The sequence below is a fragment of the Xiphias gladius genome, chromosome 16, assembly GCF_016859285.1.
Source record: "Xiphias gladius isolate SHS-SW01 ecotype Sanya breed wild chromosome 16, ASM1685928v1, whole genome shotgun sequence".
NCBI classification, from domain to species: domain Eukaryota; kingdom Metazoa; phylum Chordata; class Actinopteri; order Istiophoriformes; family Xiphiidae; genus Xiphias; species Xiphias gladius.
In genome coordinates this window covers 16,966,246-16,994,074 of record NC_053415.1, presented here as the reverse complement: position 1 = coordinate 16,994,074, position 27,829 = coordinate 16,966,246, and the positions used below count along the sequence as shown (strand labels likewise).

Genomic DNA, 27,829 nt, shown 5'->3' with positions numbered 1-27,829 from the left:
TCTGGTGCATATGGCCAAGGGCGCCTGCAGACTACCATTACCAAAGGCCTCATTCATTAACCTGGCATTTGGGGAAAAACAAAACAAAACACACACACACACACACACACACACACACACACACACACACACACACACACACACACACACACACACACACACACACACACAGACACACACACACACACACACACACACACACACACAGACACACACACACAGACACATTTGCATATACAAAAACATACAGTAACAACAAGGAAATACACTCAACAAGTCATACAGAGTGGGAGGGGGCTAGCATCCAAACAAGAAAGTGTATCACATCAGACATATAAAATCTACAAAGCACTGATACCCCTTAACACACAAATACACACACACACAAATATATGAGACACACATTTAAAACGTGTCTCTCCCATCATTCAAATAAATTGAAGAAGCTTGCCTTTTTTTTTTTCTTCTGGCAGCTCCAGCCATCTGCAGACCTTTTGTCATCCTCTACCCCTTAAATAGATCTTCAGCCTATAATCAAATTCTGCTCCATCAGTCCTGCATTAGAGAGAGAGAGAGAGCGAGAGAGCGAGAAAGGAAGGGGAAAAAAATACAGAAAAAATACTTACTGGTTGAATGCAGGTACAACGGAAGAAAAAAAAGGCATTTTGTAGGAAAGGAGAAATCAATTACACTTGATTGCCAGTTTATTAGGTACACATAGTTAAAACTAATACAGTTTAATAAAACAACCTTGTAATAAACTACCACCACCAGCCTATGACAGACACACATGCACACACACACACACGCACACACAAACGCAGACAAACACACACACACACACACACACAGACAGAGAAAGAGAGAAAGAGAGAAAGAGAGAGATAGAACTTTGCACAGCTATCTTTGTTAGTACATTTCAATGACTTCCATTTATTGTGGATACCCTAACCCTAACCTTTACCAGGACCAGAGAAATGACATTTTGCTTCACTTGGACTGGGATTGGTCCCCATGAGGACTACTGGTCCTGGCAAGGTTAGTGTTTGTAACGGAAAAGGTCCCAAAGAGGTAACAAACAAATCCCAGAGAGAAAAGTCTGCACTTAGGGGGACGAAGGCGGCGGGAAGGCCGCCTGCGACTGCCCCCAGCCGCGGAAACGCGGGACGTTTCCGATTGATGGAGAAGCGACCCTCAGACAGGCGTAGGAACCCGGGGCCGCAAGGTGCGTTCGAAGTATCAATGATCAATGTGTCCTGCAATTCACATTAGTTCTCGTATCATACATGCTGTGTTTGTTACCTCTTTTACATACATTTACACACCTGTGATCAATCCAGAGGCTTTACAAATCCTATGTATCTATGCGAAGTGTACTGTAGATCACATGCCACATGTTTGTCTCTGACAGATTTGAAAAGTGAGTTTCCTGTTCTTGTACTTTTCTGAGAGCAGAGTCTGAGTCCCTCGATGTGTATATGGGTAGAAATAAAGGAAACAAGAGTCAGCCTGTATTCTGTCAGAGCCTTCATGTACGTTTGGGATAACACCTTGTGTCAGCTAAGCTATAGCCTTACTCATATTACATATTTTCTTATTTGTTAAACAGATGAACCGTATGGGATCTACAGGCTAACAGACCACGACATTTCATGACAAGTGAACTAAATGACTTGTTGGAACACATTTTGCTTGAATAAGTAGATCTGTTTTATCTGTAGTGGATCCATTCTACCACATCCAAAAGGTGTTCTATTGAACAACTAGTTATGTTCATGACACCAGTTTGAAACATTGAGTTCACATTTTTTCCCCATTCTGATGTTTGATGTTGGAACATTAGCTGAAGCTCCTGACCTGTATCTGCCTGATTTTATACATTACACTGCTGCCACATGATTGGCTGATTGGCTTATTGTATGAATAAGCAGGTATACAGGTTTTCCTAATAAAGTTCTTGGTTAGTATATACAGTTAGTACAGCCAGTTTCCAATAGGTTAAATATATACAGATAAAATGAAGAGAAGATGTAGGTTCATGACAAGTTTATGAACTACTTGTGCTGAATCTGACAAAGTACATACAGACTCAATGAAGTTATCAATGCATTAGCACCAAGAATGTAAGTTACACCAGGTGAAAAGGTCAAATTTATTTATGATCAAATAAAACAAAATACAAATTCTGCCTTTTTACAATCTTTTTTTATGAGTTAATTTATTTTACTAGAGTGTTATTTTTTAGTTTTACTGTATACTGTGGGAGCAAATATATTTCCTTTTATAAAGAGATATCGTACTTCTTCTGCAACTGCTTCATTAAAACATATACCGTAGCTACTAGAGTTCAAGGATGTAGGGCTATGGTCAGTGCATGAAATTGGCAGAGAGAGAGAGGGGCCATTCTCAAAAAAGATTTTAAAAAAGGTCAAAGTTTTCTATGTGCTTCCCTCACCAAGATATGTTGATATCCTCGAAGAAAGACCCAAGAGATTTGAATTCTGTGCATATGTTTCATTTATATGAATGAAATTATACTTCACTGACATAAAGTTATTGTAAAGGCAAGCCATAATTTGGGACCACTGTGATGGATGAGCACTGAATACTGATGCTTGGGATTGGTGGGTTCAACAATTTGGTTGCTGAAGAAATCTGTTTTGTTTTTTGTTTTTTTGTTTTTTGTTGTTTCTTTTGTGCACTGATAAACAAAAGAGGATTATTGCCAAGACCTGGTCGATGTGACTTGCTGTAAGCATCATAAAGCATGCAACATGTTGAGCAACTGCGAAGTGTGACTACTGCTGTAGGTTCACACTCTGTGGTCAAAACAGTGAACTTTTCCAAAGTAGAAGCTGTTGACTCCTCTGGTGAAACGTATTGAGAATTCACTGAGCACGACAGGAAAGTCATTCAAGACCTGGTTATTATGTTTCTTATAAGCATCAAAAAGTCTCTGACATGCTCTGAAACCACACGCAGCAGTAGGGTCATACTTCGTGGCTAGCGTGTCTTTAGCATCATGCAGATGTGTTTTTCCTGCAGTCGAGCATGTCTATTATGTGCATTGTTTATCATGTTATTGCTAATGAAGCCATTTTCAGTTTATTTTCAAAAAGGACAGAGTTTAAATTCTCAATATTGTGATTTTAATTAAATAATTGTATTTCTGGTTCTTACATAAAGCCAAGTTCCATTGAACTTGTTGCACATATGTTAGTTCTTAGCTGCTGTAGGTTCACACTCTGTGGTCAATATGTGTAGAGGAATATGCAGAGGTATTTTTCCTGCAGTTGAACATTGCACATGTCAAATGTGCATTTTATGGTGCAATTCATTACATGAGTAACTAAAATGAACTGGAAAAATGATTTGTAAAATAATCACATTCCCAGTTTATTTTCAAGAAAGACCGAGCATGAATTATTATGTATATAAGTACTACATGACTTAACGTTATGTTCAGTCAAAGGTGTGACACATATCTTAGTTCTTAGCTTAGTTTAACAGAAGCAAACCACTTCCTTTTCTCTGTGCCTCCTCCACAAAGACATATAAAGGCCGACTGCGTAGCTCCAGTCGGTTTTTCGCCGTCTGATGGCCAACATGTTTCACCTAAACCAAGCAGCTCTGCTCTCCATTCAACTAGCAGTTACGTCTCATATCCTTGCAGGTACGGTGGAGATCTGCGTTCATGATGTGTGTTTTTTTTTTCTCTGGATTTAATTACAGATTTCATTGTGTATTGATTGATTGTTTCCTCCTATGTTAGGTATCAATCAAGTTAATCACTGGAGTAAAGTGGTGTCGAGGGGAGACTCTGTCATGCTCACTTGCAACACGTCCGTGACAAATGCATCACAAATCAACTGGACCAAAGGCAGATTTCGTTTTGCTTATTCAGCTGTACAGAATAAGACAAGTTCCAATTTTTCCTCTCACAAAGTGAGAATAGACTTTGGCTTATCTTCTGAACTGAATATTTTTAATGTTCAGAATGATGATGCAGGACTCTATAAATGTGATGTAATTGACAGAAAAGGCACAAAGTGTACCGAGTGGAATTTAACCGTGGCTGAGAAACCTGAAGGTAGGTAGAGCACAAAGCAGTGCACTTCGGATCTCCAACTGCACGCTAATTGAGTTAATTCTCATCTAATTTTTTGCAGAAATCACCCAATCGTTCCAGTCGTGGTATTTTCTATACACTCTCACGCCTGTAATTGGATTGCTTCTGTGTGGCATCACTCCAGCTTTATGCCTCTGCAGGTGAGTAACACCTTTTAGCTTTCAAATTTTAACTATGACCAAATTCACCTCACTTCATTTACTCTTCTCTGTTCCAGTGCAGAGTAGTTGTCAGTACAATGAACTAAGGCTGATTTCACCATAAAGCTCAATCATAGATAGTGGGTCCACATTTAAAGGGTTAGTTTGCCCAAATTGCAAACAAATCATTATTGACCCTATTGACTTATTCCAAGGGATGTCTTTCCATATTGGTGTAATATGTCCTGGTTTTGAAATTTCTGCAATTTTGCTTCCACCCCAATAAAAAAAAAATGCAATCGGAACTTTCTTTGCGGTGCTCATAGCATTGATTTAATTAAAACTGAAAGTTCCCTCTTGACCCTGGAAACAGTTAACAATATAAGCTCACCAGAAGTAGATGTAGAGCCCACTCGTTAGATGTTTTGTAGTTCTTGACCAAGTTGCCCAGCTATCCTGGATGTTCACATTATTATTTTTTCTGAGCTCTTTAAAGCAAAAGTATGTAACATCTGCAAAATATTGACAAGTTACAATTATGAGATAATGTTAAATGCCAAAATATAGTGTAAGAATAGCACAAGTAAAGCAGAGTCAGAAGGTCAATGAACTGACTCAGGAAAGTCAATTAAACAGACATGTCTACCCAGAGAACATTAGCTGACATTAAAAGGAGTGTTTAACATTTTATTTAACTTTTCATTTCAAAGAAGAAAAAGGTTTTATTTCATCTTTACGAAGTTACAATTCTCACTTTAAGCATCCTATCAAAAGCTCCAGAACAGCAACTAAATGGGCCTTGTGGTGAGATTGTTTTATCAATTGATAAATAATATTCCTCATACCTATTTTCAATGCTGTGATCACTTCAAACAAAGCCTCGTTCATCTGCATTGGGTGAATCAACTGTTTATGGCTCTATTTTCATGGCTGTACAAAAAAATGACACAACCAGCTACAAGTAATTTATTGACCTTGAAATGTGCCTTGTCCTTTGGTCAAGCATTTTTTTCTGCACACTGGAGGGTACAATGTTGGGAGGAAATACAAAAAATGCTGCCAATGAAAATGGGGTTAGGGCCACAGCTATCCTTGTTGTCACCGTGGTCATGTTCTTTGTGTTTTTGTTTGGTATTTGTGGCAACCTGGGGTCCTAAAGCTAAAAAACGTACTCATGGTGTGTTTTTTTTTCCAGTCCTGTACGTTTAGACTTCTTAAATAAGACAGGACAAATTTACGCCAGCAAATTATCAATAAAAAACATAAGGGCATCGATATCAGTCCAAACGCACAGCTTACCCTCTGGAATACAAACATGTTTTGACCCTTTCCTTTTAATTTAACAAAATATTTCAAATTGCTCACTGTATTGCGTAAAATATAGAAATTTTCCTAAATAGAATAAAATAAAATTTAAAGTTAGTCAAATTCCCTTACATGAATCCGGGAACATCTAATCAAAGAATAAGTCAAAAAGCCTAAAATCTGACAAAGAATTTAATACTGAATTTTGATACCCGACGCTTTTTATATTTGATCGGTGCTCAAGTATTGAGATTTGATACCAATCCATGAAAGAGAATCAATATATCTCAACCATTATTTTTTACCTGGAAGTGTGGAGCAGGCACTGAAACAGCATTCAGCACTTCAGGCTGGCAAACAAAAATTATACACAATATAACAGACTTGTGACCTAAAATCCTGGCTTTGGCCCTGGCGATGGCTGCTACAGAGCTAATGCATGTAGCATGTCGCTACACTGTGGTTACATGCATGAGCGTGTGTCGTATGCAGCTACAGTGTAGCTACATGCACAGAGCATTGATGGATACTTGGATTTAATTGTAAAGTCATGCAAACAGATTTCCTGTAAAGAATTGACAGCCATGCAATGGGCTTAGACAAACTATTGCCAAACTTTAAGTTGTGCTAGCAAATGCATTACTGTCAAAAAGTAAACATAACCAAATAGTAGTAAATGTAACCCCACTACTGTCATCACCATATCAAAAAAAACTGTATTTGACAAAATTTACAGGATTCACTAACTGTACTTGAACACATGGATCATTGTGTTACAATACTTAAAAAAAAGTCAAAAGAAATGGCCAGAATATCTTTGCAAATGTAAATTGACTTTGATAAGGCACATCATTTTTTTTCTGTTTAATTTGCCATAATTTGCCAGTTTGCATTTGTGTGTATTTGTGCGCAAGCAACATTATGTTGTAACACACAATATCACCTGGAATAGTAGCCTCTGTGCTTTTTTAATAAGGGGCTGTAACTAATAATTACTTTCATCATTGACTGATCGTCTAATTACTTTTTCGATCAATTAATTTCTTGTTCAGTCTGTGAAATGTCAGAAAATAGCAAAAAAAAATGGTTTCATCATGGTTTCCAAGAGTACACGGTGATGTCTTCAGACATCTTGTTGCATCCGAAAAACACCCAAAGATATTCAATGTACAATGATATAAAACAGAGGAAAGCCGCAAATCATTACCATGGAGGGCTACAACTAGGGAACTCCTGGTCTTTTTTCTTGAAAAATGATTAGGATGATTAATCAATAATCAAAACAGTCTCTGATTAATTTTCTGTCAATGGACTAATCGATTCATCAGCTATTCGTTTCAGCTCAGCCTATTGTTATTACAAGATTTCTATTTGCTTTACTTCTTTACTAGTTTCTTTGGGTTTATTCTCCATTGTCCCATGTGTGAACTCTCATTTAATAATATATAAAATACCTGCAACACCTAGAATGGGATGGGTATCTTTATATGTCAGGGCTTGATCTCTACAGAAAACTCAGGACCAGAAGACCAAATCAGGAACCACTCCAGGACCAGTTTCATCTTCAGTCAGGAGGAGAGGTCAGAGGAACTGTGTCATCTTCACACTGTCACATTTCTGTGCTCTTCTTTTCTTTCTCTGAGAAATCATTGGATTTTACTTAACCATTTTGTCTCTACAGGTGGTCCTCCCTCAACCGCAAGCTGGCACAGACAGTAGAACAAATAACAACCAGAGGAGTCAGTACAAGGAGAGGCTCAATTCAATCTATGGTCTCTACTGAGCTGATAGGCCATTCAAATGAAACTTAAACAAGAGACACTGAAGTTTTTTTTCAGTTTCAAACCAGGTGCTTCCAGCGAGGAAAACTGGCCCACTGTTGTCTTTAGCATATCTATCATTCATGCAATAAAACCTGGGCCTTCACTTTAAGGAATATTGTTTTATCTAATCTTTTATATTCTTGGTACTGTGTATTTTAATATGTTTTTATGTATATGATGGTTTTATTATTACCATGCTGTGTTGAATGTTGTCCTGTCTGTTCTACACTATGAGCTTCACCAAGGCAAGTCCTTAACTAGTTTTTTCAATTAAAAAAAATCAAGTTTCAAAGACTAAAGTCAAATAAAGTTTTATATTCAATCATTCCACTATTACTCAATGGACACAACAGATTTATAGTCTAATTATGCTGGCACACAAAACAGTATAAAATGAGTTGGTGAGAATGTCTTCATAGTGCAAGTGTTCAGTATAGGGTCAGGGTTAGGCACTATATGTCATCAGGGGACTTATTGTAAGGACCTCTGCAGAGAGATAGGCCATTTTGTAACTGTAAGTTAAGAGGTTTGTGAACTACTAACATTGAACTATTCCAAAGTAGAAGCTGTTGACTCCTCTGGTGAAACGTATTGAGAATTCACTGAGCACGACAAGAAAGTCTTTCATGACCTGGTTATTATGTTTCTTATAAGCATCAAAAAGTCTCTGACATGCTCTGAAACCACACGCAGCAGTAGGGTCATACTTCGTGGCTAGCGTGTCTTTAGCATCATGCAGATGTGTTTTTCCTGCAGTCGAGCATGTCTATTATGTGCATTGTTTATCATGTTATTGCTAATGAAGCCATTTTCAGTTTATTTTCAAAAAGGACAGAGTTTAAATTCTCAATATTGTGATTTTAATTAAATAATTGTATTTCTGGTTCTTACATAAAGCCAAGTTCCATTGAACTTGTTGCACATATGTTAGTTCTTAGCTGCTGTAGGTTCACACTCTGTGGTCAATATGTGTAGAGGAATATGCAGAGGTATTTTTCCTGCAGTTGAACATTGCACATGTCAAATGTGCATTTTATGGTGCAATTCATTACATGAGTAACTAAAATGAACTGGAAAAATGATTTGTAAAATAATCACATTCCCAGTTTATTTTCAAGAAAGACCGAGCATGAATTATTATGTATATGAGTACTACATGACTTAACGTTATGTTCAGTCAAAGGTGTGACACATATCTTAGTTCTTAGCTTAGTTTAACAGAAGCAAACCACTTCCTTTTCTCTGTGCCTCCTCCACAAAGACATATAAAGGCCGACTGCGTAGCTCCAGTCGGTTTTTCGCCGTCTGATGGCCAACATGTTTCACCTAAACCAAGCAGCTCTGCTCTCCATTCAACTAGCAGTTACGTCTCATATCCTTGCAGGTACGGTGGAGATCTGCGTTCATGATGTGTGTTTTTTTTTTCTCTGGATTTAATTACAGATTTCATTGTGTATTGATTGATTGTTTCCTCCTATGTTAGGTATCAATCAAGTTAATCACTGGAGTAAAGTGGTGTCGAGGGGAGACTCTGTCATGCTCACTTGCAACACGTCCGTGACAAATGCATCACAAATCAACTGGACCAAAGGCAGATTTCGTTTTGCTTATTCAGCTGTACAGAATAAGACAAGTTCCAATTTTTCCTCTCACAAAGTGAGAATAGACTTTGGCTTATCTTCTGAACTGAATATTTTTAATGTTCAGAATGATGATGCAGTACTCTATAAATGTGATGTAATTGACAGAAAAGGCACAAAGTGTACCGAGTGGAATTTAACCGTGGCTGAGAAACCTGAAGGTAGGTAGAGCACAAAGCAGTGCACTTCGGAGCTCCAACTGCACGCTAATTGAGTTAATTCTCATCTAATTTTTTGCAGAAATCACCCAATCGTTCCAGTCGTGGTATTTTCTATACACTCTCACACCTGTAATTGGATTGCTTCTGTGTGGCATCACTCCAGCTTTATGCCTCTGCAGGTGAGTAACACCTTTTAGCTTTCAAATTTTAACTATGACCAAATTCACCTCACTTCATTTACTCTTCTCTGTTCCAGTGCAGAGTAGTTGTCAGTACAATGAACTAAGGCTGATTTCACCATAAAGCTCAATCATAGATAGTGGGTCCACATTTAAAGGGTTAGTTTGCCCAAATTGCAAACAAATCATTATTGACCCTATTGACTTATTCCAAGGGATGTCTTTCCATATTGGTGTAATATGTCCTGGTTTTGAAATTTCTGCAATTTTGCTTCCACCCCAATAAAAAAAAAATGCAATCGAACTTTCTTTGCGGTGCTCATAGCATTGATTTAATTAAAACTGAAAGTTCCCTCTTGACCCTGGAAACAGTTAACAATATAAGCTCACCAGAAGTAGATGTAGAGCCCACTCGTTAGATGTTTTGTAGTTCTTGACCAAGTTGCCCAGCTATCCTGGATGTTCACATTATTATTTTTTCTGAGCTCTTTAAAGCAAAAGTATGTAACATCTGCAAAATATTGACAAGTTACAATTATGAGATAATGTTAAATGCCAAAATATAGTGTAAGAATAGCACAAGTAAAGCAGAGTCAGAAGGTCAATGAACTGACTCAGGAAAGTCAATTAAACAGACATGTCTACCCAGAGAACATTAGCTGACATTAAAAGGAGTGTTTAACATTTTATTTAACTTTTCATTTCAAAGAAGAAAAAGGTTTTATTTCATCTTTACGGTTACAATTCTCACTTTAAGCATCCTATCAAAAGCTCCAGAACAGCAACTAAATGGGCCTTGTGGTGAGATTGTTTTATCAATTGATAAATAATATTCCTCATACCTATTTTCAATGCTGTGATCACTTCAAACAAAGCCTCGTTCATCTGCATTGGGTGAATCAACTGTTTATGGCTCTATTTTCATGGCTGTACAAAAAAATGACACAACCAGCTACAAGTAATTTATTGACCTTGAAATGTGCCTTGTCCTTTGGTCAAGCATTTTTTTCTGCACACTGGAGGGTACAATGTTGGGAGGAAATACAAAAAATGCTGCCAATGAAAATGGGGTTAGGGCCACAGCTATCCTTGTTGTCACCGTGGTCATGTTCTTTGTGTTTTTGTTTGGTATTTGTGGCAACCTGGGGTCCTAAAGCTAAAAAACGTACTCATGGTGTGTTTTTTTTTCCAGTCCTGTACGTTTAGACTTCTTAAATAAGACAGGACAAATTTACGCCAGCAAATTATCAATAAAAAACATAAGGGCATCGATATCAGTCCAAACGCACAGCTTACCCTCTGGAATACAAACATGTTTTGACCCTTTCCTCTTAATTTAACAAAATATTTCAAATTGCTCACTGTATTATGAAAATATAGAAATTTTCCTAAATAGAATAAAATAAAATTTAAAGTTAGTCAAATTCCTTACATGAATCCGGGAACATCTAATCAAAGAATAAGTCAAAAAGCCTAAAATCTGACAAAGAATTTAATACTGAATTTTGATACCCGACGCTTTTTATATTTGATCGGTGCTCAAGTATTGAGATTTGATACCAATCCATGAAAGAGAATCAATATATCTCAACCATTATTTTTTACCTGGAAGTGTGGAGCAGGCACTGAAACAGCATTCAGCACTTCAGGCTGGCAAACAAAAATTATACACAATATAACAGACTTGTGACCTAAAATCCTGGTTTCATTGTGTATGGATTGATTGTTTCCTCCTATGTTAGGTATGCATCACAAATCAACTGGACCAAAGGCAGATTTCGTTTTGCTTATTCAGCTGTACAGAATAAGACAAGTTCCAATTTTTCCTCTCACAAAGTGAGAATAGACTTTGGCTTATCTTCTGAACTGAATATTTTTAATGTTCAGTATGATGATGCAGGACTCTATAAATGTGATGTAATTGACAGAAAAGGCACAAAGTGTACCGAGTGGAATTTAACCGTGGCTGAGAAACCTGAAGGTAGGTAGAGCACAAAGCAGTGCACTTCGGAGCTCCAACTGCACGCTAATTGAGTTAATTCTCATCTAATTTTTTGCAGAAATCACCCAATCGTTCCAGTCGTGGTATTTTCTATACACTCTCACGCCTGTAATTGGATTGCTTCTGTGTGGCATCACTCCAGCTTTCTGCCTCTGCAGGTGAGTAACACCTTTTAGCTTTCAAATTTTAACTATGAACAAATTCACCTCACTTCATTTACTCTTCTCTGTTCCGGTGCAGAGTAGTTGAAGGTACAGGGAACTAAGGCTGATTTCACCATAAAGCTCAATCATAGATAGTGGGTCCACATTTAAAGGGTTAGTTTACCCAAATTGCAAACAAATCATTACTGACATTATTGACTTATTCCAAGGGATGTCTTTCCATCTTGGTGTATTATGTCCTGGTTTTGAAATTTCGGCAATTTTGCTTCCACCCCAATAAAAAATATGCAATCGGAACTTTCTTTGTTGGGCTCCTAGCATTGATTTAATTAAAACTGAAAGTTCCCTCTTGACCCTGGAAACAGTTAATATAATCTCACCAGAAAGCCCACTCGGTAGATGATTTGTAGCAATTTTGAACTATGTGTGAAGATTGTTGTAAGTACAAAAGTTACATCTTGCATGTGCTTTAGTTTTAAACAGTTAAAAGTAATTTGTGTGCCTTGTCTTCATCGTTGATTTCAATGACTTCTTCCACCCCGCCCCATTTGTTGTCATCGTGTGACCGTGGGGTGAGCTCAATGCATTGTTAATCATTTCTGTATTTTCTGCAATTACTGAATATATTTAACACAGCATAATATTGGTAATCCTCCTTTCAGTTAAAAAAAAAAACCAAAGAAACAATCCCCTTGTTAGTGCTGGTGTAGGAGGGATGCATTAAAGCATTTAAACATCATCAATCTTGTATTGAAGCATGACTATTTCCCGTCCAGCTACAGTGGAAATGTGAGACTTAAATTGGTTAGAACTCCTTTTCTTTTTTCTTTCATTTTTAAAAACGCTAGAGGATCAACTGAGACTGAGGTGTTCACTAAATATTTTCAGGTGAAGGATTAGTGCTCTAGAGACAGATCTAAAGACTAAAATTTGTGCTATCACAGTTATCACAATTTCAACATCTAATATCTGAATGTAGGGTCACAACTTTTGTTTACAGCTGTCTAGCTGATCCCTGTTGTACAATTCTACTTTATGATACAAGGATCACATCTTTTCCATGACGAAATCACATGCAAAACTCTTGGTTTGTTTTGCATTATTTCTCCTGATCGCTTCTCCTTCATGGCACGAGACTGAAATTGAAATTCTTAAAACCTACTCAGCAGATAGTACATATATCACGTAAAACACCGCCATCTACGCTGTCACAGACTAAAATGTGTTTAGCACTGGACTTTGCAGATTTTCTACGCATTTAATATTAATATGATTCTGCTGTTAAAAACATTTTCAAATGTTTTTTTTCGTTTGTTTGTTTGTTTTGTTTTTCAAAAAGGCCAAACTTAAAATGACATCCGATTTCTACAATTCAGATGAATTCATGGGTGCTCAAATATACAGTGTATATACGCAGATTTAACAATAACTTAATAAGTTTTACTTTGACCTACAGCTGTCATTACAATGATGCCATGTCCTTTTCATTCAGAATCATCATCTTAAGACACTGGCACTAAAGGTAAAATCCATGTTTCTTTTTCTGATGGTCAAATTCAGCCTACACGTTAAACATATGATTTAAAATTTAAAAATGATGACATTTGGCTGAAATTTTTGTGCTAATATATTATATATGTAAGTGTGTTAAGTAGCCAGCAGATGGTGGCAAAGTTTTATTGCAAATTTTCAGGGCAAATCCACAGTGCCACCTAAGGATGATGTTTAAAATCTAATTTCTTTTTAAAGACAAAAGCCAGACCTGTTTTTAGGCTTTACGTGTTTGACATGGGTATGTTGTGTATGATTTGCTAAACTATAAGTTCGTCAACATTTAATGACATAGAGTGATAGTTTGTTATGCTGTAATAACTGATATTGTTTTTGGTCATTATTGTTCCTTGGTGACCTTCATATTGAAGTTCACTTGTATGGTACTGGGAATAGTACTGTAGTACTGTGATTATTGTGATTACTTTGATCTCATCATTACTATATGGAGAGGTTCTGGAAAACAGGCACAGACATCACTTTGCATTTGTGTTGAAAATAGTTGGAAATTTAATTTTTGGTATACAGACATTAGGCAAGAGATTAGATGATAAACCTAATTTTTCTTCCAGAAAATCCATAAATCAAAATGTACCAGGGTAAAAACAAAACAAAAAAAAACACTAATATCTTTTTATATGAATGATAAAACTATAACTTTCCTTCCCCTTGAACAAAACACCTTAATTTTTCAGTTCAGTGGCAAAGGGTTTGATCCCAAAATGGGATAATTAATGACTAAAGTAATTATTTGTAATATAAAGGTGTTTTAACTGGATTATATTCACTCATTTCATAATAGATCATAGAGTTTTTACTCCTTGTAACCCACTGAACTGTTGATAAAATGCATTTAAATACCTTACAATGCATTCATTTATCTATTAATTATCCCTTTAAAATCCCATTCAAAAATACCTTAACGTTGTCATTATTCACTGGTATTTCAGGTTAAAAACGTAAGTGGTAGTTATTTTAAAAAATATATATAAATATTAATTTGATTTATTATTTAATATCAATTCATTTTACGTAATTAATTGATTATTTTTATTTATATATTTGATTATTTATTCGTCCGTTCATTATTGAAGACTGAATTAATGCAGTCGATTCAGTTTTACTTTGAAAATGACCTCTTACGTAATTCCTGGCATGCTGGGCTGCAGGCGCACAGTCGAAGAAGCGAGTTGTTTCTGCAGATGTGAACTGCTGCACTCCGTTGATCTCTTCTCGAGGAGAGGAAACGAGGGATGAATGGAGACGCACCCTGTTTTCGTGTCCCCTGGCGGAAACCTTTACGGCCAGCCATCACCGTCCCGTTTCTCCGTGGGCTTCGCCAGGGTAGTGCTTATGCCAGCGTTCCTCCTGAGCACCTTTTCCAACGGTAGGACCAAGTTGATTTTCCCCAGAGACCCTGGTATTGTATCGCATTTAGTGTCCAGTGGGATTTAATTTCTAAATACTGCAACGGAAACAGCATTTTAACAGCAGCCGCAGTCCTTATATTGGAAAAAAAAAAACAAACAAACAAACAAAAAAACCCCTGTAAGCGGACATTAACAAGGAGGTAGCGGGCACATGAGTTTGCGTTTTGTCTAAATACTGACCAGTCACATCACTGGAAAACCAGAGTCATCTTTACTACAGGATCCTGACATATTGACAGAACAGTTTAGAATAAATTGACAATAAATTGACATTAAAGGTCAGTAGATATTTTTCTAATCTGTATTTTAATGAACGACCCCGTCGCAGGGGGTTTCCGGTCACAGCCTGACCGGAAACCCCCGAGTAACTGATCCAGAGCCAGCTAAGCAGCCTAGTGATACAGGTTTTCTAGGAAACTGTTATGCTCAGTGAAGGCAGATAACGAAAAGATATCTTGTGTGTGTTGACCTTGCTTCGTATAGTATAGTGATGTGATATGAACATTAGCTGAGGCTCCTGACCCGTATCTGCATGATTTGTATACATTACACTGCTGCCACACGATTGGCTGATTGGATAATTGCATAAATAGACAGGTGTACAGGTGTTCCTAATAAAGTGCTCGGTGAGTGTATATGCCAACAATTAAAATAAACACAAGACACACATGTCAGTTGCTAATAACAAGTATAGCATACTGTACAACTTGTAGAAAAGATACCTGGAGAAATTTGGTCACAACATACAAACGTTTGTCTCATCAAATAAACTCTAAGCTTTTGAGAGAGAAGATTCTGCTGCAAGATGATGGTACCTATTCCACAGCTGAGATCCCCTCACATTGTAGCCTGTAGGTCTTTGGTAATCAGATCAGATCACGTTTGGTTACTGAAAAATAAACTCTAAGTCTGCCACCGTTGACTAAGAAAAATGTGTCCATTACTAAGAAGAAGATGCACACAACATGCGATATGTGAATCTTATAAACTAAGGACATATGATTAGCTGTGAAGGAGTGAAGTAGTGCGGGAGTCACAAGATCAGGGGAGGGAACTTGCTTGTTTTGACCTCTGAACAGAAACCTACACAAGTTAGAACCGTTTCTGTCCTCCCTCAAATTGCATACACAAGTCACACAAATTGCTGTTTGTCAGTAACAAACCCCCACAAACTCTCCACTCTCCTGTGCTGAGCAAAGCAGCAGAGTAAATTGTTCATACAAAGTTGAGGTTAAATCAAAAAAAATGTGATTATACATACAGGTTTTCAAGGCATTTTATTGAACCGTTTGTCCCATAAAATGTCAGCAGATTTCCTGATACAGATTCTTTTATTTTGTCCGACAAACATTCCAAAACCCAAATATATTAATTTTTTTTTATTGTAAAAGTCAGAATCCCAAAAAATATTCACATTGAGAACCTGGAATCTTTATTTATTTTATTTTTTTTACATTTTTGGTACAAAATTATTTAAACAACTAAATTATCAAAATAGTTTGTTTTTGTTTTAAATTTTCTATCAGTCGACTTATCAATTGACCAAATAATCGTTTCATCTTTATAAAATGTAGCATTCAAGATAAGATTTCAGATAAAAATGTCCTCTGTCATTATCATCTTTATAATGATACCATTAAAAATAATGTCTGCCTTATACAGACAGTACGTAATCTGAAAATTTTTTCCAAAGCTTAGGTAATGCTGATGACATCATTGGGGTTATTTTCTCAGATACTCTGCTCAGACCCGGTGCGAATTCTTGGATGTGGGTTTTTACTTCTGTTTGTGCTTTCCAATAGCCTGATGAGATTTTATGCATCTTACAGCTGTCCAGTTGATCGGAGGAAACATTACGATGGTGCAAGGGGGGACCATTGTCTTACCCTGCAAACTCACTGACACCACGGAATCCCTCACCCAGATTTCATGGCAGAGGAAAACTAGAGAAAAACTCCAGAATGACGACTTCTTTACGATCATGTCAGATGGACCACAGTTTGTCAATGGACACGATAAGCGATTTGAATTTATTGGGAGCTTTGATGACAAGAATGGATCTCTCCAGCTAGCTGATATCACATTGCTGGATGAAGGCATCTACACGTGCATCTTCACTTTGTTCCCCAGTGGAAATTACAAGACTGAGATACCTCTAAACGTACTAGGTAAATTGAAACATTGTGATGTGAAACATTGTGTTAAACTAGAGACCATGCTACGTTGGATCACACCAGCCGTGACACCCATGACATGTTGACGTTCCCACCCATGAGTATTCAGTAGTCGTTACTACATTGTTACACAAGTACTCAGTACTCATAGGTCCAAGCACACCCATCTTCGAACTCAGCCTTCATTTTGATCTCAACTGCACACCAGTAAAGTTTCATGACAGCATCTTGAACGGTTGTGATGCTATCGTGGTGACAAAATCTTTCCAGGCAGGCAGGATAAACACCTGCCAAATTATTCAAAACTGCCTCTGTGGTAAATCCTGGTACAGTAGTTGTCTCCAGGACCACATTTTGCCATGATGACACACACAATACCAGCCACACTGTCGCGGCAGGTAAAAATGCTCTGGCTTTAGTGTGTGTGTGCGCGGGTGTGTGTGTCTGTGAGAGAAAGAGAGGGAGTGAGAGTCTTGTTTATGCCTTCTTGTTTGCACGCTGACTGTTTTGTGTATGGTAACTCGTAGTGCCTCCAGTCACACATGTGGAGGATAATCTTCCTATTTTGGGTGACGATGAAGTTTCCCTCGCTACCTGCACGGCTGCTAGTTCGAGGCCTCCTGCAGAGGTGAGGTGGCTCACTGGTACCCTGGCGGATAAAGTGAGGGCAACAACCAGCTCGATCCAGCATGCCAACGGTACGACTACCACAGTCAGCTCGCTGCTCGGAGTACCTTCCAGAGAAATCAACCATCATTTGGTCCAGTGTGTCTTCACCAGTCCCGCCCTGTCGAAAGAGGAAACAGTGCCCTTCACCATACAGGTCTACTGTGGGTATACAAATACTTCCCTACATCAGTTACTCATGAAGTTCATCTTTCTTTTTCATTTGCATTATCAATTGAAGAATTTCTCGATTAATTAGTTAATTTCATTAATTATTTGAAAAAAGATTGGTTTTGAAAGAGAGACTTTGTATCATGATTAAATCTATTAAAGGTCCTGCATACTTATTTTCAACTGGCATATTCGATCTCTGCTCTGCTCAGGTTATAGGTCGAAGCTGTGCTTGGGATTGCTTTAAAAAGAACTCCGTGCAATCCATGACTAAACTCTGCTGCCCATTTTAAACAATCAGACTGCACAAGCTTAGAATAAAAAGACTGGGGCTCATTTTACTCCAAGTAATTTGCTCACATATGATGCAGAAAGCGTTTTACTGGTTATTTCAATTATCCATGTAGCTGGTATGTGTGAACATATAGTGAGAGATTGCTGGTCTAATTGTTCTGGAGAGTTCTTTAAAATTCTTTTTTTTACCCTGAAATGCAAGGGTAAAAATTGTTTGTATAGACTCATCTGATTACAAATGGACTCTTTTGTGGCGTTTGTGTTTATTTAACTGATAACTTTTATTTTCTTTGTGCATAAGAGATGAAATTGAGATACCAAATTTATTATGGTGATCTTAGGGGGCAGAAGAGGATGCACACTTTGGTCATTTAAAGCTAAAGTTAGTTTTTTTATAAAAAGAGTAATGTCTCCGCACTGACTTTAAACCACAGATTTATTTAATATCCCTTCCTCAATGGGACTGTGACATTATCCCTGCTGTAATGCCCTCTCCACTGGTCTCATGGCTGTGTTCTCTCAAGTACTGTTGCTTAATAATTGCACAGACAGGCTGTGAATGGGCGCCGTCACGCCAGGAAGTTGCAGAGCAATGCCATTCCAGGTCAGCTAACAACATGGCACATGCAGCAAAGCAGCAGTTGTCCCATAGGACAACAGTGGAGGAATTTGTATGGCTATTGTGTGGTATTTGGCAATCTAGAGTCTAGAGGCAAGTAGTGCCCTTCTGCCCAGATGCATGTGTGTTTCTTCACTCATTTTGGAGGAAAGGTCATTACTGCAGTATGTCATCGACAACACAACTGCACAACAAAAATGTGCAGTTTATGCAAAAGTGGTAAAATTTAGTTGCTTCTCTCATTAATATTGATGCATAATTCTGGGAAGCGTGGAATGTCATACTTGAGAAGGTTCATATCAGTCCTTGACATTATCAGTCCTACTGAAGTATATTTTTACATTCGCAGGCCTAAATTGATACATACTGATTTGTTGCACCTCTGTCTCATTGACTCCCCTCTCCTAGTGTATTTAATCCATGTGCTCCCTTCCCTCTGTGCCAGTTCATCTCCGGTCTCTGTGACAAGCGTTTAGGCCTTTTCGTAGTGTTAGTGTTCTCCTGTTGACATCTTTCTAGTGTTTTGACCTCGCCTTGCCTAGCCCTCTGGATTTGTCTGCCTGGTCCCGATTGCCTGCCTGTTTACCGAACCATTCTTCTAGGTCAAGACCTTGAGATTTTGGAACCCCTTTTGTCTCTGAGTTGTGCATTTGAGTCCCTGTCTTGTGGTTACAGTTGTGTTACAGCACATGAGTTTCATTAATCTGAGCTGGGGTGTCATTATGCCACTTAAGTGATAACAAGTATCCAGCAACATCTTCAACTGAGTGTTCAGAGTCATCAATCAGGAGTCATAGGAAGGCTGGAGATAAATAAATTGTAATATCTTATAAATGTAGTTATTTAAACGCACAATATGTAATTTTCTGCCGCTAGTCTCTCAATCAAAACATTAACAAAAGACAGGGGGGGATTTGTTGTCTTCACCACCATTGCCATCACGGCACTCTGTTTCTCATGGTTAGGATGCCTCCAGTTAATCGTTCAGGAGGTTTTTACTTTGTTTTTATCCAGAGAGGTCTCCTCCTATCCGAAACAAACAGACCAGGTCATTAAAACCGGTAAAAACACTGAATAAAACAGTTTCACATTAAAAACCAGTGTTTCTCTGTTGCTGTTCGTCAGACAGGACGTCTCAGAGGGGCTGCCGAGCTACCGCTAACATTTGCTCAGCTTGTTTCTCTGATAACTTAAGGTCCAGAACCCTGATGACTAAAATCCTTCATCCGATTCAAATATATAGTTAAAGACAACCACGATCTAAGAAGTGTGTCGCAGCGATGTGGCTTAAAAATGGATTTAAAGGTCAATTTTGACCACTTCTGGCAGAGAACCACAATGCTGAGGCATCTGCAAAGGGGGTGTGAAACCATTGACAATTGACCAAAATGAAACAAACCGTTGATAAGCAGAACAGAGAAAAACGGGGAGGAACACAGATAACAGCTGTCCAGCAGCCTAAATAGCAGGCAAATGTAGAGAGCACCTGTCGTGTTTCCATAGCCACAGGCATAGCTGTGGGCATAGAGGCTGTTGAACCCTCCCCCCATCTCAAATTACACACTAACCACTCCAATTTTCCAACAAGTTTGCCTTGAGACTTACGAAGCTGACTCAGTAATAACACTGTCTCCAGGCCTCATCTTGAAAGAAGAACAGATCCAGTTTCACCAACCATTTGTTGTTGAAACATACCTGTGTGACATCTAACCTTGACCTTGATTTACTTACCTGGTCAGAGTGCTGAGAAACAGCAGCTCATGTTGAAAACTCAGACAAATGCATTCTTGCGAATGCAGCTAATTCACTGTCAACGTGGACTCTGAGCTCTTGCCAGCTTTAATGTTTAAGATCCTTGTGAATGGTAGGTGTTTGTCAATATGAGAAACACAAGCTTTAAAAGATTTTTTTTTTTTTTTTTTAATGTATGGATCATGGATAGACATTTATCATTTTTTTTGAGAAGCACCCAAAACTGCTATTTCTATAGCAGCAGTTATGCTGCTAATGTCCAATACTGAGCAGTGTCAACATGTGACCAAAAAATTATTTTTCAAGTTTGCTGATCTAAAATGACCTTGAAACAAAAATGCAGATACTAAGCTAGATAACCCTGTATCAGTTCACATTAGGTGGGATCAAAACAGTGTGTTCATTATTATGTTGATTTTTTTTTTTTTTTTTTTTTTGATGTCATGACTTTCTCAGCTACAGCAATAACACAGCTGATTCCCTCTCTCTTTGTTTCTTGCAGTTTCACCCATGGAAGTGAACATAGGTGAAAGATCCAAAGACTCACTGCAGTGTGTGACTGAAGCCAACCCAAAGGCCAACTTTACCTGGAGAAGGTACAGTAGATAGAATGAACTGGTTTTAGTGAAAATTTTCTTAACCAAACAAGATAATTTTATCACTGCATTTGAATTTTATATTCTGAAACTGAATTTTGGATTATAGTTGTAATTGCAATGAACCATTTCTAACTGCTCCAATGTTTCACTGATTAAAAGGTCTGAGAGCTTGTAATTATGACTATTTTTATGAATTATTTGCAATTTTGAAGGACATATAACACAAATCAAGTTTAATAACATTGAGAGTGAATTACGAAAAATAAACTCCACGCCATAAAATTAACTCAGACACAACTTGGATGAGCGCACTAACATTTTCTGGATGTTTTTGTAAATATCTGATTGTACAGTGAAATTCCCTGAACAGTAGGAAAATGGCTAAATCTCCTCTTCTTTGTCCTTATTTAGTCAGCAAACAACAAAACTGCATTGTAAAACACCATACATGAATCAAATGGAATCAACTAATCTTTTTCATTAACTTAAGGTAAAGATACAAGTTTTAGTAATTTCAAGTCAATTCAACTTAAAATGTATAGTTTTTATTTTCGGTTGACTTCAGAGCTTATAAACATGAATTCTTATGAAGTGAAGTCTTTTGACTTACAATTGATAAGCTGAATGGATAGAGCGATGAGAGTCTACTCAGCTCACTGTATTTTTAAAGTTTTTAAAGAACCATTATCAGCATATTAGCAGACTTCCTAGAATGCACTGTTTAAAATTATAAAATCCTCAGAGACCCCTAATTTTTGTAGTTTGAAAAAAATAAACTTGCCATGTGTCTTTAACATATGTTTTTGGTTGAGTCATGGTTGTTTCTTTTCTGTCAATAAAAAAATGCAACCCACAATGAAGGTTATTGTTGGATTTAGTCCCTACGCACGTATATTCAAATTTTATCTAAGTCGTGGTGAGCGGTCTTGCATGTGGCCTTTGGGCTGACTCAAAGTACAAAGTAGCTCCAAAGTGGCCTTCCTGTCAAATGATTGTCTCTTCAAATTGAGAAAATGCTCATTTTAAAAAGAGAAACTGAGTACAGCAGAGTTGTTAGTGTAACATGACTCTGTTGTACCGATGTGGGTGGCTGTGGCTCAGGAGCTGGAGCAGGTTGTCCTGCTAACCAGAAGGTCTCTGGTTCGATCCCCGGCTCCTCCAGTCTGCATGTCCAAGTGTCCCTGGGTAAGATACCCAAATTGCCCGTATGGCTATGCCATCAGTATGTGTGAGAATGAATGTGCGTGTGTGAATGCGATGTATGAATGTGTGTGCGAATGGGTGAATGTAGCATGTAGTTTAAAGCGCTTTGAATGGTTGATTAAGACTAGTAAAGCACTATGTAAGTGCAGTCCATTTACCATGATGAAGTTAGCGCAGTGGAAAGGTAGGTAATAAGACAACAGGTAAAACACACAGCTGGCATTTTCAAATTTATCTGAGAGACTGTTATTGAAAAGCACCTTTTTTGGTTGTCAAAAACAGGATCTTTGTGTTATAATTATTCTAATGGATGTTTTTACTACATTAAGGGGAAATGCCCTTTCAGTGGCAAGCTATATAATATACATAACAGACAATTTTTAGATAAATGAACATAACTATTAGTCTTAATGTAAAGCAGAGTGACATGAATCCAGTACAGGACAAATCCCATATTTACAGAGCCAGGCGTCTGTAGGAACACCAGACTTTTTTTCAGCACCCACACAGAACGGTCAGCTAGCAAGCCATGAGGAGATATTCACTGAATTTGTCAAAAGGTGTATCAGGTTTGAATTGCTTACTCTACCTTTAAGTGAAGCAGCAATTCATTAAGTTCTGAGTCAGAACAACACAGAGCCTATCCTTTCAGAACACAAACTGAGAACTAATAATTTAAATTCATTGGACTTGTACCACATCCCTCTACAGTTCGCAATGTTTTTCTGCCCTTTGGCTGTAAGTCTTTATTTAGCTGCATATTTCATGTTCAGACGTGTATGTCTGCTTCAGATCTGGCCAGTCTTGGCCTCAGTCTGCCGTCAGAGTTGAGGGATCAACGCTGCAGTTTCTGAGCATGAGCTCTGACCTGAATGGCCTCTACCAGTGTGAAGCATCTAACCTATATGGAAAGGACCATGGTTACCTCTATGTGCATGTGACTTCAGGTGAGGTCAGGTTTGGTCTGTTGGTGGAGGTTTTTGTCAAAAACCAGTGTTGATGTGGGAGTTTTTTTTTGTTTGTTTGTTTTATGTTTTGAGTCCATTGAGAATTTTTTTTTCATTCGGTTGTCATGTTTTGTGTGTGTGTGTGTGTGTGTGTGTTTTAATTTAAGAAAAGACAAAAGGTTGGAGTCCAAATGAAGTTTGGTAGTAAGTAATATAGACTCATCCCTAAAGAAATGATAAGTTCAGACATCTAGGTCTGGACTAGAACTCCTGGCATGTATTTGGTCAGGATTCCTCCTGAACGCTCCCTGTGGAGGTATTCTAGCCATGTCCAACTGAAACGGCAATCCAGGACACTCAGTATCATATATCCCATTTTGCCCGAGTAATGGCTTGGAGCTCCTTCAACCTTTTGCCATTACAACCCAGACAAGTAGAAGAAAATGAATGAATGAATGAATGAATGAATGGATGGATGGATGGATGGATGACTTACTGCCCATGCAGTACTCCACCCACTGTACTACAGGGAATGATTCAAGTCTATGAATACAGCTACTTACAACTTAAATGTTGCTCGTCCTGTCTTGTGAAATGTTCTGTGTCCCGGTTATGGTCATTTCACATACTGGTTCCCTTAGTAACTCAGAAAACCTTTTTACAAATTTTTTTGATGCTCACTGTCATATATATATATATAAATATAACACTAAATGCTATGAAACAGACAAAACATACATCAAATATTAAATACACTAAACAACTGTACGTGTCAGTACAACATTGTACCATATAGATTGATGAAAGAAAACAAAAACACAGGGAACCTGCTTTCATTTGTAAATGACCTTCATAGAAGAAATTTTGGCATGTCATAGCAGGATAAGCACAGGTGTAATGGATGAATGACAATAAAAATGACAGCATTCTTCATCTTTTAAGTCAATATGATGAACTTTTTAGCAAAAAATTGTATATTTACACATCCAATAGTTAAAGAGCAACATTATCCTTCATTTGGAGCTGTGTTTCTGGCCACCTGGCAAATAGAAGTCCAATTTTCACTCTCTTTTAGCTCTGTTTTGGTCTCAACCAACTCCTGAGGAAAACTTTTAGCTGTTAAATGCTCCACTGTTATCACCAGCTAGTCGCTACTCTGCTGTTTGGTGCTGAGCAGGTATGGTACAGCGGCGTTTTAGAGCTTTTCCACATACACAGCTGACTGCTGCGGCCAAAAAAATGACACTAAGTGCACTGAGAGTGAACCAAAACAGTAAAGTTGCAGGCTGGACAGCTAAACCATGAGCTGAAACTTGATATACAGGAAAGCTTTGCAATGCCGAAGGGAGCTGAAGATTCAGGTGATAATTCGCTGTAGGTTCAATTCAAGCGACCCCTTTCACATTTTAACATTATTTTCATATAGTCATTTGATACATTGTTACTATAAAAATATCGATTTATAGTTGTTTATACTTGTTATTTCCTCTTAATTTTTTTTCATTGTGTTCTGTTTCCCTGCAGGAACATGCACCGCTTGTTGGACGCTATTTAGTATTTTGCTTTCCCTGATTGTCATTGGTGTTGCTGCTGCAGTATGGTATCTTCCTAAATCTAGGATGTCTCCCAGGTACCAAGTACAGTAGTACTGGATATTGTATCTACTGTTAAGTCTTTTGTGGTATACTAATTGATGATTCATTATCTAGGGCATTAAAGGGATCACGTGAGCAGATGCAGAGGGTCTGCAAAACTTCCAGTGGCTTTGAAAAGGCACAGAGAGTAGAAGAACAAGAAACAGTAGAAGAAGAAGAAGCGGTAAAATATTTACTTTGGTGCATTACATTGTGGCTCTTTAATTTCCCTCAAAATCTGTGTGCTGTAGTTTGAGTTGCGTAGTAGTACAGCACATTTCATTATGTCTACTTTTCTGGACAGACTGGACAGTTAAACAGTTAAACTAATAATCTTTCTTCTTACAACCTTTGTTTAAAATATTACAGCAGTTTTTTTTTGTTTTGTTTTTTTTTAAAGTATTCTCTATTTTTAAATGTTCTTTGAGAAATCTGCAGATACCCCAAAACGCTTTAAAAACTCATTTGATATTAAATGTTGTTTTAATCAATTGTTTTGAATTGTTTGTCATAGAGATCTCTTTGACATCCTTGGAAGCAAGAAGATCATCCGCAGGCAATTTACAGGCTCCACCATGAAACATGTGTCATTCCTGAGTCAGCTGGTTAGTGAACAAGTACAACAGTCCAGGTGCTGTTTATCTGTTTATATGTTTGGCTTTATATTGCTTATTTTATCCTAGTGTACATTTTAATTTTGGAGTTTTTGTCCTGCTGTGGTCATGGGTCAATACTTCAGTAATGTCTACTGATGTCTATTTGGTGCAGTTGGCACAAATCTATAAAGTGCTAGTATACAGCAGAAGAACTTGTCAAGAAGAACTTGACGTTATAGTTTGACTAGAAGGGAAAGTTAACTGACTCTCACTGTTGAAGCCATTGCTTTTTTTATGTAGGATGTGGTTTCAACGGTCTGTCCTTAGACAGAGCTAATGGTACTTGGCTGCTTTACATACCCCCCCCGATTAACTGTTGATAAAAAAGTATCCAGGGACCTCGCAGCAGGTTCCCATGTACACAAGAAACCAGGTTCGAAATTGGACACTTAATTGTTTACATACACTGTAAATCAGAGTATCCATGCAGCAGGTAACTATTCAGATTTCTCCCCACACCTGTCACAGCAATATTTTCCTTGGCGATTATTTGTTATGACTAGAAACTTGGTTATACTGTATGTATACATGAAATCACAGGAGAATCTAGCTATTCCTTCTAATCCTTACCTCAGTTACCAAAATCTACATGACTCTTTTAGAAATCAGATGAGGGGATCTACACAATATCGGCAGGTGGTTTTAATGATGTGGCTGATCGGTGTATTACTTTGCCTGGTCCCCAACCGATTTTATTTATAATAACACTTAACTTAAACATCTCTATTTATCTATTAAAGTAGATGTCTGTGCTCTGAAGGTATGATCACACTGAACGTACTTACTCAGTGCTTTGAGCTGCTTCTGAAACGGCAAAGCATTTTTTGAGATATTCTACTCGTACCATCTATTGCGTGGTATCATATAAAGGGAAAACTGCAAAAATTGCCAAAAAAAAGTGTGTCTACCACATGTGGTTATGTTTTAGTAGTTATTTTTTTTTAATAACTAGGTCGATAAAACCCTGTGTGAAGCAGGCTTTTATCTTTCCGATAAGTCTGGTACCTATTCTATTTTGAGCTCCTCAGTTACGAGTATACACACTGATATGAAGACAGACTGAAGTCAGCAAGAAAAGGATTTTATTACATGTTCAAGTTCATTGAAGGTCAAAATTAAGTTCTGTTGCAATCAATGCAGAATTCTTTTCTATGATAATCCGTTAATCCGTCTTGTGCCTGTTCCAATAACTTTGCTGATTGATCTGAGAAAGAAGCACGCTTCCAGGTCAATAGTGGACATGTGCATAACCTGTATTTGTTAGAGCTAGTGAGTAGTCAACTCGAGTATAGCCATGCTAGCCTATACGTAGGCACAGCATTACTTTTAACTTAAAACTAATAAAAGCATGCTAACATACTCAATCTCACAATGTAAATTTGCTAAAGCTTAGCAAGTAATGTTTACAATGTTGACAACGTTACCTTAGTTGGTTAGCAAGCTAACATTAGATAATTACCAAGTCACAAAGCAGTGTGTTCGACTAGCCAAGATTGCAATCCTTACAGAATCCTTAAAAATGAGTGGTTACTTAGGGTGAACAAGTTATATTCAATTTGTAATCAATCTAATTAAGACAATTCACTCTGAATCAAAAATATCAGCCTGTTAATAGTACTAGGGAAAAAATTAGGGGAGCACTAAAGTTATTAGGGTATACCATATAGGGACCATGAATGGCTACACCAAAATTGATGTCAATCCATGGAGCAGAGGTGATATTTCACTGAGCTATTGAAGCGTTGAGTTAGAAAATCTGTATCTTTTTCCCCAATTTCCCCAATAAAACTTGTCCTAACTTACCACTATAGCACTGCATGTGGTCAAAAACTCTACACGGAAACTTTAATCAAACCATATAAATAAGGAAGATAAACAGAAATTGAGATAAAGTGCAAGTTCAAGGTGAAAAAAATTTGACAGGGCAGAACAATAAATCAAATATGCCTTATTGCCCCTCTCTTTCTCACACTCACACTCACACTCACTCACAGACACACACAGTACGCATTAAAGTGGCATCACACAGCCAATTTTCTATATTGTTCGAATAATGAATATCTCAGTTTATTGGTTATCACATGATCACATAATTATTTAGATGACGTGTGCCTATTCTCGCTGAAGCTGTAAATTTGCAGGTCTAACAATTAGGTCATCAGCTGGTTTCCTTTCACCTATGCAAACCAATTCAAGGCCAACTTATTAATATACTACACACCATAAAAGAAACACAAAGTGCTTTATATGCCATGTAAAATTTATACTAACTACATCTGAAGAGATTTCAAATTTCTGACTGAACTGTTGGAAGTTGAGTTGCACTATAGTTCATGTAGGAGCAAACAGTTGGGGTTTTTTTTGTTTCTTTTTTTTAAAATTTAAACTCCTTTAATCATTAATGAAGTGTGTTGTGTGTTTAGTTATTCATGTAGTTTTTTATTTAAGTTTTTAGAACAGAACAGACCTAGGAGATGCGTTACTTCCCACACTGATGTGTACATTTTTTTTTTTTTTTAAAGTTGTGTGGCTTTTCATTTTAAAATGAAAAGCTTCTGCTGAAGGGAGCACTGTTGAACTTTTTTGCCAG

The 27,829-nt window shown here is 37.5% G+C and overlaps 2 protein-coding genes and 1 long non-coding RNA gene across 3 annotated transcripts; 2 read left to right on the top strand and 1 right to left on the bottom strand.

Annotated features, from left to right (window-relative positions):
- Window positions 1–207: 207 nt before the first annotated feature.
- On the bottom strand, window positions 208–15,021 carry LOC120801637. Its single transcript, XR_005709119.1, has 3 exons — window positions 14,705–15,021; window positions 14,231–14,596; window positions 208–555 (listed from the first exon to the last, which is right to left on the bottom strand). It is a non-coding gene; the product is annotated as an uncharacterized LOC120801637 (long non-coding RNA).
- On the top strand, window positions 3,556–7,576 carry LOC120801636. The gene is made up of 5 exons (XM_040148794.1): window positions 3,556–3,673; window positions 3,773–4,090; window positions 4,170–4,269; window positions 7,085–7,154; window positions 7,256–7,576. Exons 1-5 carry the CDS (start codon window positions 3,598–3,600, stop codon window positions 7,355–7,357), a joined length of 666 nt encoding a protein of 221 aa, XP_040004728.1. The 5' UTR covers window positions 3,556–3,597; the 3' UTR covers window positions 7,358–7,576.
- On the top strand, window positions 14,331–27,829 carry si:ch211-214p13.3 (nectin-3-like protein). Its single transcript, XM_040148793.1, has 8 exons — window positions 14,331–14,481; window positions 16,354–16,692; window positions 17,226–17,528; window positions 20,703–20,796; window positions 22,795–22,949; window positions 24,474–24,579; window positions 24,659–24,767; window positions 25,098–27,829. Exons 1-8 carry the CDS (start codon window positions 14,352–14,354, stop codon window positions 25,107–25,109), a joined length of 1,248 nt encoding a protein of 415 aa, XP_040004727.1. The 5' UTR covers window positions 14,331–14,351; the 3' UTR covers window positions 25,110–27,829.

Bases quoted from the DNA above. Each gene is read 5' to 3' on its own strand.
- LOC120801636 (XM_040148794.1), top strand. From the start codon at position 3,598: ATGGCCAACATGTTTCACCTAAACCAAGCAGCTCTGCTCTCCATTCAA. The intron at 4,270-7,084 runs GTGAGTAACACC...TGATCTCTACAG, and splicing joins CCAGCTTTATGCCTCTGCAG to AAAACTCAGGACCAGAAGAC. The intron at 7,155-7,255 runs GTCAGAGGAACT...TTGTCTCTACAG, and splicing joins ATCTTCAGTCAGGAGGAGAG to GTGGTCCTCCCTCAACCGCA.
- si:ch211-214p13.3 (XM_040148793.1), top strand. From the start codon at position 14,352: ATGGAGACGCACCCTGTTTTCGTGTCCCCTGGCGGAAACCTTTACGGC. The intron at 14,482-16,353 runs GTAGGACCAAGT...TGCATCTTACAG, and splicing joins CCTGAGCACCTTTTCCAACG to CTGTCCAGTTGATCGGAGGA. The intron at 22,950-24,473 runs GTGAGGTCAGGT...GTTTCCCTGCAG, and splicing joins CTATGTGCATGTGACTTCAG to GAACATGCACCGCTTGTTGG.